This window comes from Corylus avellana, chromosome 8, assembly GCF_965113065.1.
Source record: "Corylus avellana chromosome 8, dhCorAvel1.hap1.2, whole genome shotgun sequence".
Classification (NCBI taxonomy): Eukaryota; Viridiplantae; Streptophyta; class Magnoliopsida; order Fagales; family Betulaceae; genus Corylus; species Corylus avellana.
Genome location: NC_142497.1, coordinates 2665588 through 2690002, shown reverse-complemented (window position 1 = coordinate 2690002; position 24415 = coordinate 2665588). Strand labels below are relative to the sequence as shown.

At 32.9% G+C, this 24415-nt stretch overlaps 2 protein-coding genes and 2 pseudogenes across 3 annotated transcripts; 3 read left to right on the top strand and 1 right to left on the bottom strand.

The window, feature by feature from the left end:
- Positions 1-4928: 4928 nt before the first annotated feature.
- Positions 4929-6353, top strand: LOC132164008 (glucan endo-1,3-beta-glucosidase-like). The gene is made up of 3 exons (XM_059574417.2): positions 4929-5019; positions 5287-5672; positions 5799-6353. The coding sequence occupies exons 1-3, from the start codon at positions 4929-4931 to the stop codon at positions 6351-6353; spliced, it is 1032 nt and encodes a 343-aa protein (XP_059430400.2).
- A 2622-nt stretch (positions 6354-8975) lies between these two features.
- On the top strand, positions 8976-10973 carry LOC132163853 (glucan endo-1,3-beta-glucosidase-like; annotated as a pseudogene).
- Positions 10974-12602: 1629 nt separating this feature from the next.
- Positions 12603-14177, top strand: LOC132163244 (uncharacterized). Of its 2 annotated transcripts, none has more exons than XM_059573451.1 (3): positions 12603-12844; positions 13453-13498; positions 13844-14177. In XM_059573451.1, the coding sequence occupies exons 1-3, from the start codon at positions 12611-12613 to the stop codon at positions 14071-14073; spliced, it is 510 nt and encodes a 169-aa protein (XP_059429434.1). In that variant the 5' UTR covers positions 12603-12610; the 3' UTR covers positions 14074-14177. The 2 variants fall into 2 exon arrangements, with proteins under 2 accessions (XP_059429434.1, XP_059429435.1); XM_059573452.1 differs by having other exon boundaries at positions 12603-12849.
- Positions 14178-14759: 582 nt separating this feature from the next.
- LOC132163852 (glucan endo-1,3-beta-glucosidase-like) lies at positions 14760-16293 on the bottom strand (annotated as a pseudogene).
- Positions 16294-24415: the final 8122 nt, after the last annotated feature.

Here is a 24415-nt window from a genome sequence, read left to right as displayed (position 1 = left end):
TTCTAATAAACATGTGACATGAATGAAGGTATTTTTGTTTTTCCATCCTTTTGCTTGAAGTTGCTTGAAATAATTTGTCATTGCATGTTTTTATTTTTTATTTTTTCTTAAAGTAACTGTAAACGGATTTACAGACAAAGGAAAAGTAAGAACTCTTCTAATTTATAAAAGAGAAATAAATATGGCAGCCATAAACTTGTCTCAAAGTTTATTAACATTCACTACAAAAAACTGGGTGTTTATTGACGAGGCTACAGTGACAAGTCAATAAAAACTTTATTGACGTGGCGCATTTCCGCACGTCAATAATTATTGACGTGCTACATCAATAATTATTAACGTGTTAAAATTGCATGTCAATAAATAGTGACGTGTCATTTTGACACGTCAATAATTCTTGAATTGTCATTTTGACACATCAATAATTATTGACATGCCATTATTTCATACGTCAAAAATTAATTAATTAATAATATTAATTATTTGTACCTATATTAAGTAACAAAATTTAATTAATTGGTTAACAAAATTAGATAATAATATTAATTGGTACCTATATTAAGTAACAAAATTTAATTGGTATATGTCGTCATATATTAAGAGATATATTCAAACCCATTAAAATTTTATAAAACTAGTTAATGCTCTTGTCTCTTATATGCAATGCTTTCACTATATATGTTATTATATGTGCTTTGAATTCTTTAATTTATGGTTATTAATTAATATTAGCTAACAAAATATATATGGCTATTAATTAATAATAAAAATTATGCAGTGCTTTCAATATATATGGCTATTATATATATGTGCTTTATATTCTTTAATTTATGGCTATTAATTAATAGTAGGTAACAAAATATATATGGTTATTAATTAAAGTGATATACTAGTATTAATACATATCACGTTTTCAATATTGTAGGAATATTAATACATATATGTATTATCTTAGTTTTAAGTATATAGTATTTTTTAAAAAAATAAGTGATCATATAATTTATTTCTCTTATTATTTTCAATATATTTTCTTGACGTGTCAAATGTAACATGTCAATAATTTCTTGACGTGTCACATTTTGACAAGTCAATAATTATTAACTTGCCATTATTTCAAACGTCAAAAATTAATTAATTAATAATATTAATTATTTGTTTAAAAAAAATATTAGATAACAAAATTTAATTGGTATATATATAATTGGTATATGGTTATTAATTAATATTAGGTAACAAAATATATTTGGCTATTAATTAATAATAAAAATTATGCAATGCTTTCACTATATATGTTTATTATATATATGTGCTTTATATTCTTTAATTTATGGTTATTAATTAATAATAAAAATTATGCAATGCTTTTATTATATATATATATGTGTGTGTGTGCGCACGCGTGCGCGCGTAATTTGAATTAGTTAATTTATTTGGTAATAATTAATATTAGGTAATATATATATATATATATATATATATATATATATATATATATATATATATATATGTGGTTATTAATTAATAATAAAAATTATGCAATTTTTTAATTATATGATGACTTTCTTGACGTGCCACATGTGACACGTCAAGAAACTTCATCGAAAAGGCGCAAGACCAGCTGGACCCTTTTTTCTGTTTTTGTCCTTTTCCCATCTCTTTTTCTTTCTCCTCCCGCGTGCGCCCACGGCCTTCCTTTTCAAATAAATTGTCATTTTTTTTCTTTTATTTTTCTTTTCCTCTTCTAGATGAGATCTCTTCCTTATTTTCTTTCCTTTCTCCTTCTCCTTTCAACTAATTTCTTCTCCCAAATTCCTTCTTTCCTCTTATCTTTCGATTCTCACTTATATATATATATATATATATATATATATATATATATATATATATTCTTCTTCTTCTTCTCACGCCCACCTCCCTTGTTTGTAGCTTAAACAAAATAAAAGAAAAGAAGATAAGGAACCTGTGTGAGAAGAGGAGAAAAGGTGAAGAAGAAAGAGAAATGGAGAGAGAAGGAAATGAGTCTGAATATTTGGGAATTTTAAGGTATAAATGCTTAAATTTGAGTTATTCTATATCTATTAGTCTCTTATATAAAAGTTTTTTTTTTTTTGTTTTTGTTAAATTTGCTAACGCACTTTTAGATTTGTTCTTCCACATTATTTGGGGGTTTGAAGTATTTTAGGAATTTCTACCAAATGTTTAGAGATCGGAGTACTTGTGTAGTGAATTCATGATGAGATTTTGGGAATTTTCCTTCAATAGTTAGATATATATGGGTGTTCAATATTTGTAGGGATTTATATGGGTTTTAAGTTGCAACTGGATTTTTTATGATAAATTAAACATGAAGTAAATTTAATTGAAAAAAAATTCCAGAAATTTTTTTAAAAATAGACATTATGATTTTTTTTTAAAAAAAAAAATTATGAATTTTTTTTAATATTTATTTAAACTTTAGTGACGTGTCAAAAAGTTGGACTGACACGTCAATAATTTTTTTGACGTGCCACTTTTTGACACGTCAATAAATTATTGACGTGGTGAAACTGCCACGTCAAAAAAGAATTTTTGACGTGCCAATTTCTAACATGTCAGTAATTTTGACGTGTCAAAATTGGCACGTCAAAAAATTGGAATTTTTGACACCCGCCTTATTAACCTTTGACACACGTCAATACTAACGTACACGTCAAAAAAGGTTTATGACGTGTCAATATGCTTGATACGTCAGAAACTATTAGTCAACAAAAACCTTTTTTTTCTGACGTGTCATATGCTTGACACGTCAATATTGAATAATTTAGAGGCCCTGCACAATCGATCATTAATGTTTGATTAAGTACTAATTGGCATTTATATCCAATATTCCTTACACTTCATATTTTATGGCACATTGTGGTGTGAATATAGAGCAATATCCATATATATACTTAGATTATATCTACAATTTAACTATAATTAGATTATATTTATTATTTAACTAATATATTTGAAATGAATTCATATCAATATCTTATATAATTAAGTTCGTATATTACAAAGGAAAGAGTAACGACGTTGACTTTTATATATATATATAATTTCTTAATTAGGAGATTCTGGTAGCCTTAGATATATGGGACAAATTCATAGTATGAGATTGGTCGGCATTTCACATTTGGATTTTATTTAGTGTATTAAGTTATATAATTATTGATTTTATTCATTAGCGTGATAGATAAGAATCATTAACTAATGATAGATAAGGATAACTACTCATTCTTAGGGTGAGATTCCAACCTATTTTGGGTGCCTTGCTTGCTCCAATTAAATTAATTGATTAAGATTATACTCTCATTCTTTTTTCTTTTTCTTTTTTGGTGTAAAGTAACATAATTCTCCAACAACATACGTCAATTTAATAAATCCAAAGGCAATAGCTAATACGGGTGAGAGGAGTTGGGGTAAATGGAGAGGATCCTATTACGGGTTGGGGGTTTAAGAAGTTCACGAAGATTGTAAAAGCATTTATTTTTCAAGGCAATAGCTAATAAATCTATGGATGTGCTACTTATCATGCCCTGTTTTACTCGGCAGGCGTGGCAGTACCCATTTTTCCTACCAAGCCAACCTTTGTTCTAGAAAGAATAAAATGATAATGAGCACTTTCACATTAGTCCAATAAATAAGAATATAATGAAATAAGATCAATAGAATTTCTCATAAATCTATTATGGTCATAATGATATGCTTTAATTTATTTCATTAACATCACATGCCTTACAAAGGGTGTAGCACAATTAAGGCCTTATTAGGGATTTTTAGCTTTAATCCATACTTGCCTCTCTCTAGAGGTAATGATGAAAATGACCAAAACACATTTAGATATGTGATTCAAGGACACCCCCCCCCCCCCCCCCCCCACATAAATAGAGTCTAAAGACTACATTTTTATTCCACAAGTATATCATCATGTTATGTAGCAGTCCCAATGAATCATTGAATTAGTCACTGTTAAAAAAATAAATAAAAAATTTGAAGTTTTTTTTTTTTTGAAATGAGTCATTCTTAAAAAAAAAAAAAATCAACCCGAAAAATCTTGCTTAGCAAGTACAATATTCTGAATACACATGGGGGTATCCTCCATCCATACATAGTCTAAAGATTGACCAAGAACGAGTTTCGCGAGGCAATGAGCTACTTTGTTTGCCTCCCTCGCAACATGACCGATTACCCAACATTAATGTAGACTATTTAGGATGACTCAGATATTTTAAAGTTGGTTGTAATTATCACATTGGTATTATCAATTATGGGATAGTTGTATCTTGTAAGATAAGAATGCGGTATCTATTATTTCTCATATCAATATATTTATCTTGGATTAACACTTGGGTGTGCATTAACTTATGATATGTGTTTTCCGCTGAAATTAAGAATTTATCCAAATCACCTTTTTTTTTTTTTATGAATCTTTATCCAAATCACATTCAGATCAAGATCCTAAATTTACTAAATAAAATCCAAATGCGAATCTCATAATTAAGGAATTATATATATATATACTTAAATAAGTCAAGATCATTACTTTCTCCTTAGTAATATACGAATTTATGTAAGATATTGACATAGATTTATTTCAAATAGTTGAATAATAAATAGAATCTAATTATTATTAAATTGTAAATATAATTGATCTCTCTCTCTCTCTCTCTCTCTCTCTATATATATATATATATATATATATACATGGATATATGCCAAATTTAGATCAAGGAAAATATCACAAAATAAATATGAATTAAGCGTATGATTGGTTATGAATGTCAATTAGTAATCACGCATGAATGATCAGGCATGAGGTAAACCTTGATTATGCAGGGCCTCTATATATAGAGTCATCTACATTTCAAATTTACTCTCATCAGTTTTCCTTTTCATCTTTTTTCATGGCTTCAATCTTTGAGACAAGAGAGAAACCTTTTATGGCTTCCATATTGCTACTTCTAGGGCTGTTGATATCGGGCCCAGAAAAATCAGGTATGCTTGAGGTTTGTTAAAGTATTTGATTCAATTATAAATTAAATTTATCATTTCCTATATATATATATATAATCATACGTCAGACATGCTTACTATAGTACTAGTTTTCATATGGCTTGAAGTACTAAGTTGATGTTCAAAAACAATACTATAGCATGGTACTTGAAGTGATCTGAACATCTCATATAGATCATGTGATCTACTCTTGTTGTCATGAAGTTCTGCGATTGAAGTTGTTTGTTATCTGGGTTTGCTTTGATGTAGCTGCACAATCGGTGGGCGTATGTTATGGACAGATTGCCAATGATTTGCCACCTTCCGCTCAAGTTATAGATCTGTATAAAGCAAATGGTATCGAGAGGATGAGAATTTTTCATCCAAATTCAGAAACTCTCGAGGCCCTCAGAGGATCCAACATAGAACTTATTATCGGCGTTTATAATGATGACATTGAAAACCTTGCCAACAACGCTACCGCTGCAAATGATTGGGTCCAGAAAAACATAAAGGCCTACTTGCCTGATGTCAAATTTCGATACATTTCTGTTGGGAATGAAATAAAGCCTAATGATCCAATGGCCCCATATGTTCTACTAGCCATGCAGAACATTCACGCTTCTCTTGCATCCGAAGAAATTAAGGTTTCAACGGTAATGTTAAATCATAACTTATCCTAAAATTTGAAGATTATTTATTTGATCGATATTATAACGCTCCCCCTCACATGAAATATTTTATTCAAATTAAGGTGAATTGTTTACTTTATATTCTAACAGGTAATAGACATGTCTTTGTTGGGAAGTTCTTACCCTCCATCAACGGGCTCATTTAGTGATGTTGCTACTTCATACATGAATCCAATCGTTGCCTTCCTAGCCACAACTGGAGCACCACTTCTTGCCAATGTGTACCCATATTTTAGCTACATAAGTAACACACAAACCATCGACCTTAACTATGCCTTATTCTCTTCACCAAGGGTTGTGGTACGAGATGGCAACTTTGAATACCAAAATCTCTTTACTGCAATCATCGATGCCCTCTACTCCGCTCTCGAGAAGGTCGGCGGAGCCAATGTGGGTGTCGTTGTATCGGAGAGCGGTTGGCCATCTGCAGGCGGTATAGCAGCAACAGTTGAGAATGCGGGGACTTACTCTAGCAATTTGATTAGATACTTCAAGAATGGGACTCCCAAAAGGCCTGGATATTTAGAAACTTATTTGTTTGCCATGTTTGATGAAAATCAAAAGGGCCCCGAAGAAACTGAGAGAAATTTTGGTCTCTTCTTCCCTAACAAGCAACCCAAGTACCCGCTGAGCAGTTTCGCTTAGCAGAGTGGTTCAGTATGTATTACTTGACTAATGTTAAATTTAATTGAAATTTAAACTTTTTCTTAATAAGCGAGTCTTAATTAGCACTTGAAATATTTAATTGAAATGAGACGTAAATTACCGAGACATAGTGGGAAAAGCTATTATGCCTCAGATCTTATTATGCGTTGGATTTATTAGGGTTTAAGAAGTGGGAAATGCTAGATGCTCTCCTGGTGTTCTCCCAGTGTCCTCTTAGTCCTAGGTATATATTATTTTCTAAAAATTAAGTGAAAGAAATAAAGGTTATTTTCTTTTTTATTTTTTTAGACAATAATATCCACCTAGAACTAGAAAGACACTAAAAAAAACATCAAAAACGCACCTAGCATTGCCCAAAAGAAGTAGAGGAAGATTGTAAAAGCATTTAATTCCAAAGGCAACAGCTAATAAATCTATGGATGTGCTACTTGTCATACCTCGTTCTACTGGGCTAGCGTGGTAGGCTGGTAGCTAGTACTCATTTTCCCTACCCAATCAACCTTTGTTCTTAAAAGAAAATAAAATAATAATGAGCACTTTAACATTAGTTTGATAAAATAGATGAAAGATTCATGTCAATATTTTTTCTCTCTCTCATCCTACAAATTCAATATATTAACCGTCAGATTAGTGAATTCATGTGCATCCTACACAAATTCAATGGTGGATCCATCCATTTACTATGGAAATGGTTAAAAATAAAATGAATTCTATCATTTCTTAATAAAATAGGAATAAGATGGAATATGACAAAAAGAATTTCTCATAAATCTATTATGCTCATAATGGTCTGCTTGATTTCAATGACGTCACATGCCTTACAAAGGGTATAACACAATTAAGGCCTTATATCTAGGGGTGGGCACGGGGCGGGGATTGGCATTTTTCTCACTCGCCCCGCACACTGCGGGTTCTGGAAATTTCCACCCGCCACCCGACGACAATGCACAATATCCGCGCGGGGCAGGGTAGAACGGGGCGGGGTAGATCGGGGTGAGTTGTGCGGGTTGTGCGGGTTTCCTTCTTCTCCTCCATTTTCGTCTCTGTTTCTTTCTTCTCCATTCTCCTTTGTTTCTTTCTTCTCACAACCCAACAACAGAAGTTATAGAGCCCAAAAAAAAACCTATAAACAATGGAAAAAAAAAAAATTTATTTGTTTGAACAAACACAACCCAATATCAGATCCATTTATGAAACAGGTCTAGAGAGAGAAAACCTGGATCGTGGTTTGTAGAAGAGGAAGCGGCGCTGCAACTCGTGGTCTCTGAAGATGTGGAACGGCGACGCAGACGAGAGACTGAGAGAGAGCAGACCATACAGACCAAAGAGAGAGAGAGAGCAAGAGAGTCGGAGAGAGGGAAAGAGGCGGCAGAAAATGAGACAAGGTCAGAGAGAGAGGGAGAGAGGCGGCTGAAAATAAGAAAGTTATGAACTTAGGGTTAGGGTTTTTTGTTTTTATAGTCATGCAGGTCGGATCGGGGCGGGGTGGGTACCCGCAAGAAATAAATTCATATACCTGCAACCCGCCCCGCCCCACACGGGTTGGGTAAATCCTACCCGAACCCGGAAAAATAAGCATAAAAACCGCGTGGGGCGGGGCGGGTTTTTGCCCACCCCTACTTATATCTAGGGATTTTTAGCTTTAATCCATACCTGCCTCTCCCTAGAGGTAATGATGAAAATGACCAAAATACATTTAGATGTGATTCAAGGTCAACAAATCATTGTAATAGTAATTGTTAAAAAAAAAAATAATAATAATAATAGCTTGTAGTTGATTGTAACGGTCACATCAGAATTATGAGATAGTTATAAGATAAAAATGTGGTATCTAGTATTTCTCATATCAATATCTTTATCTTGAACTAACACTTGGGTGTACATTAACTTATGATATGTGTTTTCCATCCAATTTAACTTTGATTTGGATGGAATGGACACACTGAAATTAAGAATTTATCCAAATTAAATCACATTCATAAATCACTTCTTTTTCTTTTTTTTTAATGAATCATAAATCACATTCATAAAAGTATAAAGGGAATAAAAGGAAAAAGATCCTAAATTGACTAAATAAAATCCAAATACAGCATGCCAACCATTCTCAATGTCTCATACATTCATACATATCTGCTATGAATTTGTCCCATATATAATTAACTAAGGCTACTTGAATCTCCTAATTAAGGAATATATTTAAATAAGTGAACATGATTACTCTCTCCATAGTAATATACGAATTTATATATATAAAAGATATTGGCATAGATTCATTTCAAAAATATTATTAGTTGAATATTATTTTTTTAAAAAAAAAAAGTGAGAGAAATAAATGATAGTTTTTTTTATATATATAAAATAATATCCACATAGGATCAGGAGCTAGAACACCAAAAGAACACTTATAGAGCACCTAACATTCTCCGATTTGTAAAATTGTAAACATAATTAATCTATATATATGAATTAAGGATTGGTTATGAATGTAAATTGTAGCTATACATTAATTAATGAATGTGCTAGGCCTCTATAAATAGGGTTACCTACGAAGACCTCTACATTGCAAATCTACTCTCATCAGTTTTCCTTTTGATCTTTTTCATGGCTTTAGTCTTTGAGACAAGAAAGAAAACTTTTATGGCTGCCATATTGCTACTTCTAGGGCTTCTGATAACCAGCCTAGGAAAATCAGGTATACATGCTTGAGGTTTGTTAAAGTATTTGATTAAACTATAAAATTTATCATTTTTTATCGATTTAAGTTTTTAGAACAACTGATGATTTAACATGATATCAAAGCTTTTTTTTTTTAGTTTGCATAAGCATGCATGTATGTATGTATATATATTCTTACTACAGACATGCTTACTAAAGTACTGGTTTTCAGAATCATATGGCTTGACGTACTAAGTTGATGTTCAAAAACAATACTATAGATTGGTTGAAGTGATCTGAACATCTGATCATGTGTTCTACTCTTTGTAATGAAGTTTTGCGATTGAGGTTGTTTGTTATCTGGGTTTGCTTTGATGCAGCTACACAATCGGTGGGCATATGCTATGGACAAATTGCCAAAGATTTGCCACCTCCTGCTGAAGTTATAGATCTATGTAAAGCAAATGGTATCGAGAGGGTGAGAATTTTTAATCAAAATCCAGAAACCCACCATCCAACATAGAACTCATTATTGGTGTTGATAATGGTGACATTGAAAACTTTGCCAACAATCCCACCACTGCAAATGATTGGGTCTAGACAAACATAAAGGCCTACTTGCCTGATGTCAGATTTCGATACATAGTTATCGGAAATGGAATAAAGCCTAATGATACAATAGCCCCATATGTTCTACCAGCCACGCTGGACATTCGTGCTTCTCTTGCATCAGAAGAAATTAAGGTTTTAACGGTAATGTTAAATCGCCGATTATCTTAAAAATTTAAAATCATTTACTTGATATTCTAACACTTTCCCTCATGTGAAATATTTAATTGAAATGAGAGTGAATTGTGGAGTCAGATTCGAAGTAATGGCCACGTTTACTTTATATTCTAATAGGCAATAGACATGACTTTGTTGGAAAGTTCATACCCTCCATCAACAGGCTCATTTAGTGACGTTGCTACTTCATACATGAATCAGATTGTTGCCTTCTTGGCCACAACTGGAGCACCACTTCTTGCTAATGTGTACTCATATTATAGTTACATGCATAACACACAAACCATCGACCGTAACTATGCCTTGTTCACTTCACCAGGGGTTGTGGTACGAGATGGCAACTTAGAATACCAAAATCTCTTTGTTGCAACCATGGATGCCCTCTACTCCGCTCTCGAGAAGGTTAGTGGAGCGAACATGGGTGTCATTATATCGGAGAGCGGTTCGCCATTCCCAGGCGGTATAGCAGCAACGGTTGAGAATGCAGGGACTTACTATAGCAATTTGATTCGATACTCCAAGAATGGGACTCCCAAGATGCTTGGATATTTAGAAACTTATTTGTTTGCCATGTTTAATGAAAACCAAAAGGGCCCTATAGAATCTGAGAGAAATTTTGGTCTCTTCTTCCCTAACAAGCAACCCAAGTACCAACTGACTAGTTTTACTTCGCAAAGCAATTTGGTTTGTATGTATAAATTAAGCTACCCTAAATTTTGATTAATAATAACTTAGCTTATGAGCTTATAATTGTCCCCACTCTCTTCACCTTCTGTTCCTTCCTTCATGATTACTTATGGTTCGTTTGGGTTTGTGATTTTTTTTTATTCTAATGAACTGAATTCAAAATTGCAAATATCGAGGAGAAAAAATAGTTGAGATTATGTTTGAGTTGTTTGAATAATATGAAATTTTGAATAAAGTTGAAAATTTTTGAATTGAGTTAAGTGTTAGTAGTGTCAAATCAATTAAAAAAGGGAAAAGTTCAGAAGAATTTGGAAGAGTTGTCTTCCCAAACAAGCCTCATTATCCTTGTGTATCGACATACACAGCTTTTCAAGTTAAATTCTGAGTTATTTGTGATTTTTGCATGACTGTTCTTTTTTACAGATTTTTGTGGTGAAAAATGAATTCATGAATTTTAATTTGTCATACTAATGTTGCTCTAAGTATTACTTGACTAACGTTAAATTTAATTGAAATTTAAACTTTTTCTTAATAAGTGAGTCCTATCACTTGGAATATTTAATTAAAACGAGAAGTAAATTAACAAGACATAGTTTAAATTCAAGATATATGTTATGATACTATATTAAATTAACAGTTATTTCAAAAACTTACGTGGATAGAAAATTAATGACATTCTACTTGTATAAGAGAATCCTTGTAGACTTGTAGTATTGGGAGAAGCTGCAAGTACATGTCAATTTAACCTAATATTGCTGAAATATACATATATTATATTTCATGCTCAAGTGCTTGAAAGCTTCCATTAATTTGCTCCTCTGGGACTTTCTTTTTATTTTCTCTTGAGCTCTTGAATCTCTGAATTTTTTATCTCATAATTATACCACATTTAATTTACAATATTGAATTTAAACCAATAATTATAGTAATAGTGCAAATGTAGCCACACTTTTCCTGAATCGTTGTAATTGGAACTGTCCAAAATTAGGCCTAAATAATTGAAATGGAAAATCTGACCTATCATTTGTAGACATCTTAATTAAGCATCCTTCAATTTAAGGTCAACACAGTAAATACAAATGGAGTCAGACTCTTAGGCACACAACTTGGTTAAACAGGCTTCTTTCATTAATATACATGATCTATATCCATCTCCACTCCTTCCCTCCCATATATACAAGATAGTAGCAAAAATCCCATGCAATGTATATTGTTTCCTTTAACTTTTGATATTTGCTTGGAAGAAAATGAAAAAAGTTGATGTAAAAGGGGATGGGCTCATATGATTGATGGGCACCCCATCAAAGATTATTGTTTTATTCAAATAAGGGTTAAAATCCAAAAATGATCCAAGTGGTTTTCATGCTAATCAAAACACTCTTTTAGGTTTTAAAAAGTGATATTATTGATCCTTGAACTTTCTGAATTTATAAGATTAGTCCTTTGGTCCACTAGCCATTATTAAAAACTAAATGGTTTGATTGAGTCTAATTTCTGTGATTTAGAATTCAAATGATGAAAATTCAAAAACTCACTCTTATTATTTGAATCAATCAGGAAAATTGAAATGGGAAAAGTGGCATCTGAACCATTTTCAGATGATGGCCCCCATTGGGGAAGTGGATTCAGAATGAACTGTACGAGGGCTATGATAAAATTCCTTTAGCAAAAAAAGGAAAAAAGTGGGTCTAAAATAATTCATGGTATGGTCTGCTGCCGTATATATATCCATATTTGGTCAAGAGCCTATGCTACAAAGTAATCTACTATTCTTTTTGGTCTTTGACTGCTGGCTTCTCTTTTGTGTTTGATTGGAATAACCCTTTCACATTGGCCTATCTAACTCAACAAATTGTCCATTCCAAAGGCCCAGACGCATCCAAAGCATGGTCTCCAGCTTTTCAATTTTGACACTTTCTTTCTCAAGATGAAACAAAGTACTATGAGCTAAGGTTGCATCATATGCATGTCTGTCGAAAACATCAAACACACATATATGTATATATATATTCTGATTCCCCCCATTGGATGCTACAAGATGTGGGCAATTGCCAGCAAATATTTGTACCAAAATTTACAGTGGAGATCTTTTTTTCCATCAGAGAAAGATGCCCCTACTGCTACTGCCCTACATCATTGCTTTTGTCTTCAATAGCTTAGCTATAGGTCATCTAGCATTGCCACCAGTCCATCTTTCAGCTCATATCCTGTATAAATCTTACAGTTCATGGCTCATGGCCACACTTCTCACAGTGCAGGGGCCACCAGACAGAGGAAGTGAGAGAGAGAGAGAGAGAGAGAAAATAGTAGGGGGTGCTGTGCTTGGAAGGCAGAGTAAAAAGGTAAGGTCAGATTATCTTATCTAGTAATATATTGCTGATGGTGATGGGATTTTACAGTTTAATTCATTTTAGAAATATTAGTGTTTCTCTTGTCTGTCTTGTGGGCATCCCATGAAAAAACAGAACAAGAATTTATATAAAATTGCTTACACATGGTTCTCTCATGAGAATTCTATCAAGTGGAACTTTCTGTTTTTCTTGTCTGTTTTATTTATTTCTTTTTAAAATCTTAAATGCATTTCATGTGATTATGAGTTTCCCAAATGAAGATCCCTAGGTTGACATGCATGGGAGACGTGTCCAATTGGATAGTCCCCAGCTTGACACGTGGGAGACACCTCAGCCAGGTCACTAAATGGGCCAGGCTCTTTTTATTTTTACTAAATCTGTTCAACCAGAACTAAAATGCCCAAATGGACCCAATCAAGAGGTCTAGAAAACAAAAATTTTGGATTCCTGACATAATAAAATGAAACCATTCACATTGTTTGATGATCACCTTGCCTTCACATCCAAAAATGTACTTTTAGACCTTTTATTTTTCCAGGGTTTTTCTTATTAGTACATTGAAAAAACCTTCTGATTCAAAATTTTCCTTTTCTCTTCAGAAATTAGTTAAAGTCATGGAAGATGGCAGCTCAAACAGTTCCTCAGGTACTATATTCTTCTTGCTGCCAATGATGTACAGATACCAATAAAATCATTAGCTATTATAGGCTTATATATAGCTAGCAACTTCTACTAAAATGAGCTTTTGATGTCTTAGTAAGGCCATATTTAAAAATATTAAACACAATGTTTCATACTTATTACAAATACCATGATACATTTGGAATGTCAACCTTTACACAGCATTATACTTTCCATTTTTCAAACAAGTTTAGCCATGGTTTTATTGGAAAAGCATGTAAAATGGAGTAAAATAAACTGTGAACCCCAGGAAAACTTCATTTGTGACATTGTTAACATTCAATTTGAAAAACTATATCAACATTTTAGCTGCAAAAGGATTGGAGTTGGAAGCCCTGCAGAAGAAGCATGAGGAAAAAGGTTCAAAGATTCAAGAGCTCAAGAGACAAATTGAAGCAACTAAGCATCTTCTGGAAAATAAGAAGGAAGTCCCAGAGGAGCAAATGGAAGCTTTCAAGAACTTGAGCAAGAAATATAACAGCATGAGAGATGAATATTATGCGTTGTTGGCTGAGAAGTCAAGTAAGAAAGATAAGTAAACAAATTAACCCATCTACTCTCAAACTTGCTTCTCTAGACTTGTTAAGTATCTTGCTAGCTGAAATATGCATAAGAAATCGTCATCTTGCTTTGTTGTAATAACTAGTAGTAGTGGATATGTATATTTCAGTAATATTAGGTTTAATTCATGACATGTACTTGCAGCTTCTGCCAATACTACAAGGATTCTCTTATACAAGCATATAAGAAAGTCATTATTTTTATATCCGCATAAGTTTTTGAAATGACTGTTAATTTAACATAATATCATAACAAATATTATGATTAATTTAAATCATGTCTTGATAATTTATCTCTTATTTCAATTAAATATTTCAAGTGCTGGGACACGCTTATTAAGAAAAAGTTTAAATTTCAATTAAATTTAACATTAATCAAGTAATACTTGGAGTCTTGGAGCAACATTAGTATGAAAAATTAGAATTCATGAATTCATTCTTCACCATAAAAATTTGTAAAAAAGTACAATCATGCAAAAATCACAAATAACTCAGAAATAGAAAATGTAACTTGGAAAGCACTGCATGTCGACAGCAAAGGATAATGAAGTCATGATGAAGGTGAAGAGAGTGGGGAGAATTATAAGCTCATAAGCAACGTTATTATTAATCTCATATCAAAATTTAGGGTAGCTTAATTTATAAATGCAAACCAAATTGCTCTGCTAAGCAAAACTGGTCAACTGGTACTTGGGTTGCTTGTTAGGGAAGAAGAGACTGAAATTTCTCTTAGTTTCTTCGGGGCCCTTTTGGTTTTCATCAAACATGGCAAACAAATAAGTTTCTAAATATACAGGCCTCTTGGGAGTGCCATTCTTGGAGTATCTAATCAAATTGCTATAGTAAGTCTCCGCATTCTCAATTGTTGCTGCTATACCGCCTACAGACGGCCAACCGCTCTCCGATACAACGACACCCACATTGGCTCCGCCAACCTTCTGGAGAGCAGAGTAGAGGGCATCCATGCTTGCAGCAAAGAGACTTTGGCATTCAAAGTTGCCATCTCGTACCACAACCCCTGGTGAAGTGAATAAGGCACAGTTAAGGTCGATGGTTTGTGTGTTACTTATGTAGCTAAAATATGGGTACACATTGGCAAGAAGTGGTGCTCCAGTTGTGGCTAGGAAGGCAACGATTGGATTCATGTATGAAGTAGCAACGTCACTAAATGAGCCTGTTGATTGAGGGTATGAACTTCCCAACAAAGACATGTCTATTACCTGTCTAGCCAGTTGTGGCTAGGAAGGCAACGATTGGATTCATGTATGAAGTAGCAACGTCCCTAAATGAGCCTGTTGATGGAGGGTATGAACTTCCCAACAAAGACATGTCTATTACTTGTTAGAATATAAAGTAAACAATTCACCTCAATTTCAAAAAAATATTTCAAGTGAGGGGAGTGTTATAATATTGTTCAAGGAAATAATCTTCAAATTTTAGGATAAGTGATGATTTAACATTACCATTGAAACCTTAATTTCTTCGGATGCAAGAGAAGCGTGAATGTTCTTCATGGCTAGTGGAACAGCCATTGGATCATTAGGCTTTATTTCATTCCCGACAGCAATGTATTGAAATCTGACATCAGGCAAGTAGGCCTTTATGTTTGTCTGGACCCACTCATTTGTAGCGACAGCGTTGTTGGCAAGGTTTTCAATGTCATCATTATAAACGCCGATAATAAGTTCTATGTTCGATCCTCTGAAGGCCTCAAGGGTTTCTGAATTTGGATTAAAAATTCTCATCCTCTCGATACCATTTGCTTTATACATATCTATAACTTCAGCGGGAGGTGGCAAATCATTGGCAATCTATCCATAACACACGCCCACCGATTGTGCAACTGCATCAAAGCATACCCAGATAACAAACAACCTCAAATGCAAAACTTCATCACAAAGAGTAGAACACATGATCTATATGAGATGTTCAGATCACTTCAACCATGCTACAGTAATGTTTTTGAACATAAACTTTGTACTTCAAGCCATATGAAAACTAGTACAACAGTAAGCATGTCTGTCGTATGATTATATATACTGCTTAAACAGATAGGAAACGATAAATTTTATAATTGAATCAAATACTTTAACAAACCTCAACCATACCTGATTTTCCTGGGCTGGATATCAACAGCCCTAGAAGTAGCAATATGGCAGCCATAAAAGGTTTCTTTCTTGTCTCAAAGATTGAAGCCATGAAAAAGAGGAAAAGGAAAACTGATGAGTGTAGATTTGTAATCCTATATATAGAGGCCCTGCACAATCAAGGTTCACCTCATGCCCGACCACTACAAAAAAAATGATATTTTCTGACGTGGCTACAGTACTAGAATTGTTGCCACGTCAGAAAATTTCTGACGTTTGAATTTTAAAACGTCAGAAAATAATTTTCTAACGTGTGAATAGTGACACGTCAGAAAATTTCTGACGTGTTACAACAGACACGTCAGAAAATTCTGACGTGGCACACTGCCACGTCAGAATTTTCTGACGTGAAAATGTCCCACGTCAGAATTTTTCTGACGTTGCACATTGCCACGTCAGAATTTTCTGACGTGGTGAAATGCCACGTCAGAAAAATTCTGACGTGGAAATGTCCCACGTCAGAATTTTCCTGACGTGGAAATGTACCACGTCAGAAATTTTCTGACGTGGCATTTTGCCACGTCAGGAAACTGTATATATTTATATATATATATATATATATATGCAGATAATTATATATAGATATATAATTATGTATAATTTTTTTTTTTGGGAGACTTTTTCTGACGTGCCATGTGTGGCACGTCAGAAATTTCTGACGTGCCACACATGGCACGTCAGGAAACTTCCTGCTTGGGCGGGAGTTTAAAAATTTTCCCACTTTTTTTTTCTTTTTATTCTTGCCTCTTCATTTATTCCCCACACTCTCTCTCTCTCCTCTCTCAATCTCCCTCTTCTGATCTGCACAGGACGGAGCTCCTCTCTAGGGGAAGAAGAAAAGAAAATGTGAAGAGAAAAAGAAGACAAGCAGCAGATTGAAGAATAGCAAAAGAAGAAGAAGAAAAATGAAAGAAGAGAAGCAGATCTGCTTTTCTTCTAGAAGAAAAAAAAAATAAAAGGAGAAGAGAAGAAGAACAAGAACAAGAAGAAGAGAAGATAAGAAAATTTTTTGAGTTTTTGAAGATTTTTGTTGGGTTTTGAGGTTTGGGTTTTTGATTTTTGGAAGACTTTTTCGGTTTGGGTTTTTGTAAATGGAGAAAAGAAGAGAGCTAGAGACAGTGAGAAAATGGAGAAAAGGGAGAACATGGAGAAAAGAAGTAGATCAAAAACGAATTGAAGAGAAAAAAAGAGGAGAAAAGAAGAAGCTGGCATGGGGAGAAAAGATCTGCAGAGAAATTCGCAGAGAAATTTGCAGAGAAATTCGAATTTCTCTGCGTGAGGGAGCTGTACAGCAGGAAGGTGTGCATCACCTGCACGGCAGGAATTCTCAAAAAAAAAAATAATAATTTAAATTAATAAATTTTTAATTCAAAAACAAAATTTCAGAAAAATTTTTTTTAAAAAAAAAAATTAATTTTTTAATTTTCTGACGTGTCAGAATTACCACGTCAGAAAATTTTCTGACGTGGTAATTCTCACACGTCAGAATTTTCTGACGTGTTGCCTACTCACACGTCAGGAAATTTTTTTTCCTGACACCTACGTTTCTGACACTCGACACGCGTCAGAAACGACCCGTCAGAAAAATTTTCTGACGTGTCGGACACTAGAACACGTCAGAAAACTCCTGTCAGTAAAAAATGGTTTTTTTGTAGTGACCATTCATAACCAATAATTGCGCCTAATTCATATTTATTTTGTGATATTTCTTTGATCTAAATTGAGCATATATCCGTGTATATATATATCAATTATATTTACAATTTAATAATAATTAGATTATATTTATTATTCAACTATTTGAAATAAATCTATGTCAATATCTTATATAAATTCTTATATTACTAGGGAGAGAGTAATTATGTTGACTTATTTAAGTATAAATCTAAAATTCCTTAATTAGGAGATTCAGGCAGCCTTAGTTAATTATGAGACAAATTCATAGTATACAAGTATGAGAATGGTTGGCATGCTGCATTTGGATTTTATTTAGTCAATTTAGGATCTTTTTCATTTTATGAACGTGATTTGGATAAACTACATTTTATTCCCTTTATCCTTTTATGAATGTGATTTATCCAACATGCTTCAGATCCTTGTAACTTGGACCCCAATTCTTAATTTCAGTTTGTCCATTCCTTCTAAATCAGAGTTAACTTGGATGGAAAACACATATTATAAGTAGGGGGTGGCAATGCAAGTCATGTTCATATATCGAGTTGAGGTCGTATCGAGGCATATGTATAAAACTATATAGGTTAATCATAATCCGACTAATTTAATTAAACAGGTAAAACCCATCAATCATAACCCTCTAATTTTGTATTGTGTTCGTGTCGAGTTCATGGGTTATGTCAAAAACTACCAACCATTATGCCGCGTGTTGGGTTCGGGTCATGTCAAATTTTGAATATAAGACTAGTCAACCCTAACCCGACCCATTTAATTAAACAGGTCAGACTCATTAACCATAATCCTTTAATTTCGTGTTGGGTTGATAAACCATCTCAAAAAAATTGCCAGCCCCACTTATAAGTTAATGCACACCCAAGTGTTAATTCATGATAAAGATATTGATATGAAAAATGCAAGATGCCACATTTTTATCTCACACTATCTCATAATGTTGATGTGTCAGTTACAATCAACTCCTAGATATTTAAATTTAATTATTGATAACTCGTGATATATATTGAAATGGGAAAATCTTAAACATTTAATTAATAGCAACGGATAATATTTAATTGAAAACTCCACCATAAAATTACCCTAAAAAATTTAGAGGATGCTAATCTAGAATGGTTAAATTAACTAAACTATTTCTTTTCACCACCGTTTTAAGTTTTTCAAACAAAAAACATAACAATTAACAAACAAAAGCCATCCATTGTGTATTTACAAATCAAATTATACGGCTCAGCCCAACTGATTTACTAGGTTTTCAGGTTGAAACCATTAATCCCTTATGCCTATTGAACTGCTACTCTTTCTTTTCTTTTTTCCTTTTTTTCTTTTTAAGAAATAATCTGAGTGAAAAAAGGGAAGATGAGGCCCATAGATTCAAGTATCAAACCTCAAAAGAAGAATATGCTACACATATTTCTACGTCAAGGAGCGTGGGAGTAGGACTGTGTATGTAGCGTTACTCAACCTCTAAAGGCTATTAAATTAGCATTTGGTTGATGATCAAACCCAAGTATTGATTATGATTTGTAGGGTGAAATGACCTAAAGACTGAGAAAATTATATGATAAGGACAATCTACTTGCCTTCAAGTAGATTATAGATGTCAATGTACCCTCGAAATTGGAGAAAATTTTTCTAATTCAGTTCATTAAGTTGGCATATATGTGTTAGAGAATATGCGATTGTCACATTCACTTTTAAAAATACATGCATGTGAGAAATCCTAATAAAATTACATGTGAGAATTATTTACTATACGGACAAATATTAGTTTAATAGGATGAGTGATCCTCTAATTCAATTTGAAAGAAAATTTTGTTCACCCAAAGATGTTATTTCATTTTGGAATTGTCATAATGGAATTTGGCAACCAATTCAAAATACCCATATCTCCATTGATCACCTTCATTTCGAAAGGGAGAGATTTTGAATTGAGACCGATTTGTAGGGCTAAACTGTAGGGATGGTAATTCATATCCGCATGCCAAATTTGGATTGTGTCGATGCATGTGTATAGCACTATATTGGTTAACCTTATCCCGACACATTCAATTAAACGGATCAGATCTCTCAACCCTAACTTGCTAATTTCATATTGAGTTCGTGTCGAGTTTGCGGATTATATTAAAAATTTGCAGCCCTTATGTCACATGTTAAATTTGAATTATGTCAAGACATTAGTATAAGACAACATGACTGGTAGAACACATATTGGGCTTTTGCATCATTAAGCTTTATTTCATTTTCGATAGCAATGTATTGAAACCAGACATTGACAGCTATATATTGAAAGCACTTTTCCCATTTCAATTTTCATGATTGATTGAAATAATAAGAGTGAGTTTTTGAATTTTCATCATTTGAATTCTAAATCACAGAAATTAGACTCAATCAACCCATTTAGTTTTAATAATGGCTAGTGGACCAAAGGACTAATCTTATAAAATCAGAAAGTTCAAGGATCAATAATATCACTTTTTAAAATTAACCTAAGGAGTGTTTTGATTAGCATGAAAACCACTTAGATCATTTTTGGATTTTAACCCTTATTTGAATAAAACAATAATCTTTGATGGGTCCCATCAATTATATGGGCCCATCCCCTTTTACATAACTTTTTTATTTTCTTCTAAGCAAATATCAAAGATAAAGGAAACAATATACATTGCATGGGATTTTTGCTCCTATCCTGTATGGAAGGGAAGAAGTGGAGATGGATCTAGATCATGTATAATGAAAGAAGCCTGTTTAACCAAGTTGTGTGCCTAAGAGTCTGACTCCATTTGTATTTACTGTGTTGACTTTAAATTGATGTAGAAGAGGATGCTTAAGATGTCTACAAATGATGGGTCGGATTTTCCATTCAATTATGTAGGCCTAATTTTGGGTAGTTCCAATTACAACGATTCAGGAAAAGCGTTGCTGCATTTGCATTATCACTATAAAAGGATGAGTCAAATTATAATTAAAACTTTTGAGAATCATTTATAAAGCAAAATCTCACCTTAATAAGGAAACAACGTGAGACATAGTGTTCATGAACACCTCAACAATCGAAGCCCATGATGATTTGTGCTCTTTGTAAACCTTGTTAGTTTGTTTGGTTGGCTACGTAAATCGCATTGAGTTGGAGCCACTACAAAAAAATTCACAATTAATGACGTCTTAATAGTGATGTTTTGGGCCCAAAAAAAATCATTATTAAGCTAGTGACGTTCAAATAGTGACTTTTTCAAAATGACAAAAATTGCATAGATTGGAATTTCTATTAAAGTCATTTGAACAGTAAAAACGACTGAAATATGCTACATTTTAGTGAATCGATTGCTTTATTTTTTACTATCAAGATCTTGTGTAAAGCTATGGCTGCAAAAAGAAGAAAATTTCATGAAGTCTAAGAAAAAAACATACCAGGGATAAGAATGAGCTTTAAATCCAATCTATGAGGCCATATGAAGAACTATAGGCTTACAAAGAGCACCAGTAAGAGAACCAAATATCTCCTGAAGGGCAAGTGCCTTGACCTTCACTTTTTTCCCCCATATCATTGGTCTGAAACTTGTCCTAAAAATTGGCAGCCAGGGAGGTCTCTCACCTGATCAGAGGCAGCCAGATATTATATGATCGTATATCATAGGATCAAACTAATATGCCATAAAAATGGGTCTCAAAATTAATGTTCGGAGGTAAATTAAGGGTCGTTGATTAAGTGCCATGAAAGATTGAATGATCACATATACCTAATACCTTCACTTTAAAAAGGAGAAGAAATCATCACTATAAATCACAGATTGCTATCTTAAAATTTATCAAATTTGAAAGGTGGGTGTGCTTCCTCCAAAAGTTTCGTTGAAGCATAATGAGGCAAATGAAAGGGCAATACAAATTTTGGGTAGAACTCGTCTTTAAAAACTGGCTTGCAAGAGGAGGGCGTCCAAAAACTTATATACACATGCTTTAGGTTATCCCTAAGTTATGTAGGAGACTTAGGATTGTAACATATCACCACGCCAGCGGCCCATTCTATCTTATAGGCTATCCCCTCCGTGACTCGAATCTGTGACGTGATGCTTGGCTCTGATACGTACTAAATGTCAAATAATACAAACCTTGGGTAGACCCTTAAAAAACGGCTTGCAAGGGGATGAGTATCCAAGACCTTATATACGCATGCATAAGGTTATACTCAAGCCATGTGGAACACTTAAGATTATAACAAAGAGTTTCACATAAAAAGAATACTACTACTAATATCAGGCTCTGTGTTTTCTTACAATAATATGGGTTCATATTTTTTTTATCATTTAACATGATGGAAAAAAAATAGGTAATGCCAAATCAGGGGATTTGATTTTGTGAAAACTGATACACATCAAATTAGTATGAAAAATGTGTAGCCTTGCACCCTGAGCACTAAATGTATTTAGGGATCTACTTCTGATCTGATCATATGGAGTTTGGAGAACTAATGATCAAGTGTCTTTTTGGTTTAATGATTTCAAAACGTGCAGTTTGAAAAAATAGAGATTTTAAAACATAGTTAAAAGTGTTTAGTAAAATTAGGGTTCATTGTTCAACAGCTTTAAAATCGTGCTTGCCTTTGAAAACGTGAATTTTTTAACCTTTTTTTCAATGGTCTTTTTTTTTTTCAAACGCAATGGCCCATGGGATACTTTTCACAATTTTGTTAATAACACTGGTTTTATAACGTGACATGATACTTGCACTACTCCTTTTGAATTGGAGGACAAAATATTTAATTACAGGGCAATAGGAATTCAACTTAATTATTAGGGGAAAATTCACTTTGCCCCCCTAAAATTTCAGGAGTTTTTTAATTCGAACCCCATTATTTAAAAATTGGCAATGTACCCCCTAATGTTTCAAAAAATTTCAATTCAGACCCTCCATTACTAATTTCCATCTAATTGGACGGAAATCATTCCACATGCGTCTCATGTGGGATTTTGATGTCCTTTATTCCAATTTTGCTCTCATTAAAACCTATGAAAGTATGTAATTACTCTCATTAAAACCTATGAAATTGAGGATAATTACGTAATTTCAAAATTTTTAATGAGGGCAAAATTGGAATAAAGGACATCAAAATTCCACGTGAGACGCACGTGGAATGATTTCAGTCCAATTAGACGGAAATTAGTAACAGACGGTTTGAATTGAAAATTTTTGAAACATTAGGGGGGTACATTGCCAACTTTTAAACATTGGGGTTCGAATAGAAAAATTTATGAAACTTCAGAAGGGTAAAGTGAATTTAACCCTAATTATTACGTGACATTTTACTTTGATTATTCCTTTTGGATTGAAGGCTAATTTAATCATGTGGCGATGGAAGCTCTAAATTAACTTCTATAATTAATTCTCTAGTCATGCTCAAAAGTTCATGTATAAGCTTGGCTTGATTAGGTTAAAAAGTAGAGTTTAAGCTTGTTTAACTTGTTAAGGATTAAGCTCAACCTTAATTATGAAGTTTAATAATAGGGGAAAATGCAGTTTACCCCCTGAAGTTACAGGGTTTTTTTTAATTTTAACCACAAAGTTCAAAAATTGGCAATCTACCCCCTGAAGTTTCAAAAATTGGCAATTTAAACCCTCTGTTTAATTTTTCCGTCTAAATTGAAGAAAATCTATGAAATTACATCATTACCCTCAAGCTTTTTTTAAAAAAAAATTTCCGTCCAATTTAACGGAAATTAGTAACGGAATGTTTAAATTGCCAATTTTTGAAACTTCAGGGGAGTAGATTGCCAATTTTTAAACTTTGGGGTTAAAATTAAAAAAAAAAAAAAAAAAAACCCTGTAACTTCAGGGGGTAAACTGCATTTTTCCCTTAATAATAATCAAGTTTGAGTTTGTCATTAAGAAAGTAGAAAGTTTTGCTCATTTGTATTCACAAGAGAATCGATAAATTAGGATTTTCAAGATTTTATTTTATTTTATTTTTTTATGGTAACTCTATGTTGGATTTCTTTTTAATTATTGGTTTAAATTCAATATTGTAGATTACATGTGGTAAAATTATGAGATAAAAAATTCAGATATTCAAGAGCTCAAGAGAAAATAAAAAGAAAGTCCCAGAGAAACAAATGGAAGCTTTCAAGCACTTGAGCAAGAAATATAATACATGTATATTTCAGTAATATTAGGTTTAATTGACATGTACTTGCAGCTTCTCCCAATCGTACAAGTCTACAAGGATTCTCTTATACAAAGCATATAAGAATGTCATTAATTTTCTATCCACTTAAGTTTTTGAAATAACTGTTAATTTAATATAGTATCAGAACATATATCTTGAATTTAAACTATGTCTCAGTAATTTACTTCTCATTTTAATTAAGGACTCGCTTATTAAGAAAAAGTTTAAATTTCAATTAAATTTAACATTAGTCAAGTAATACTTAGAGCAGCATTACTATGACAAATTAAAATTCATTAATTCATTCTTCACCATAAAAATCTGTAAA

Coding starts and splice junctions, on each gene's coding strand:
- LOC132164008 (XM_059574417.2), top strand. CDS start 4,929: ATGGCTTCAATCTTTGAGACAAGAGAGAAACCTTTTATGGCTTCCATA. Junction 5,020..5,286: donor ATCGGGCCCAGAAAAATCAG/GTATGCTTGAGG, acceptor GCTTTGATGTAG/CTGCACAATCGGTGGGCGTA. Junction 5,673..5,798: donor AAGAAATTAAGGTTTCAACG/GTAATGTTAAAT, acceptor ATATTCTAACAG/GTAATAGACATGTCTTTGTT.
- LOC132163244 (XM_059573451.1), top strand. CDS start 12,611: ATGCCCCTACTGCTACTGCCCTACATCATTGCTTTTGTCTTCAATAGC. Junction 12,845..13,452: donor TTGGAAGGCAGAGTAAAAAG/GTAAGGTCAGAT, acceptor TTTTCTCTTCAG/AAATTAGTTAAAGTCATGGA. Junction 13,499..13,843: donor CAGCTCAAACAGTTCCTCAG/GTACTATATTCT, acceptor TCAACATTTTAG/CTGCAAAAGGATTGGAGTTG.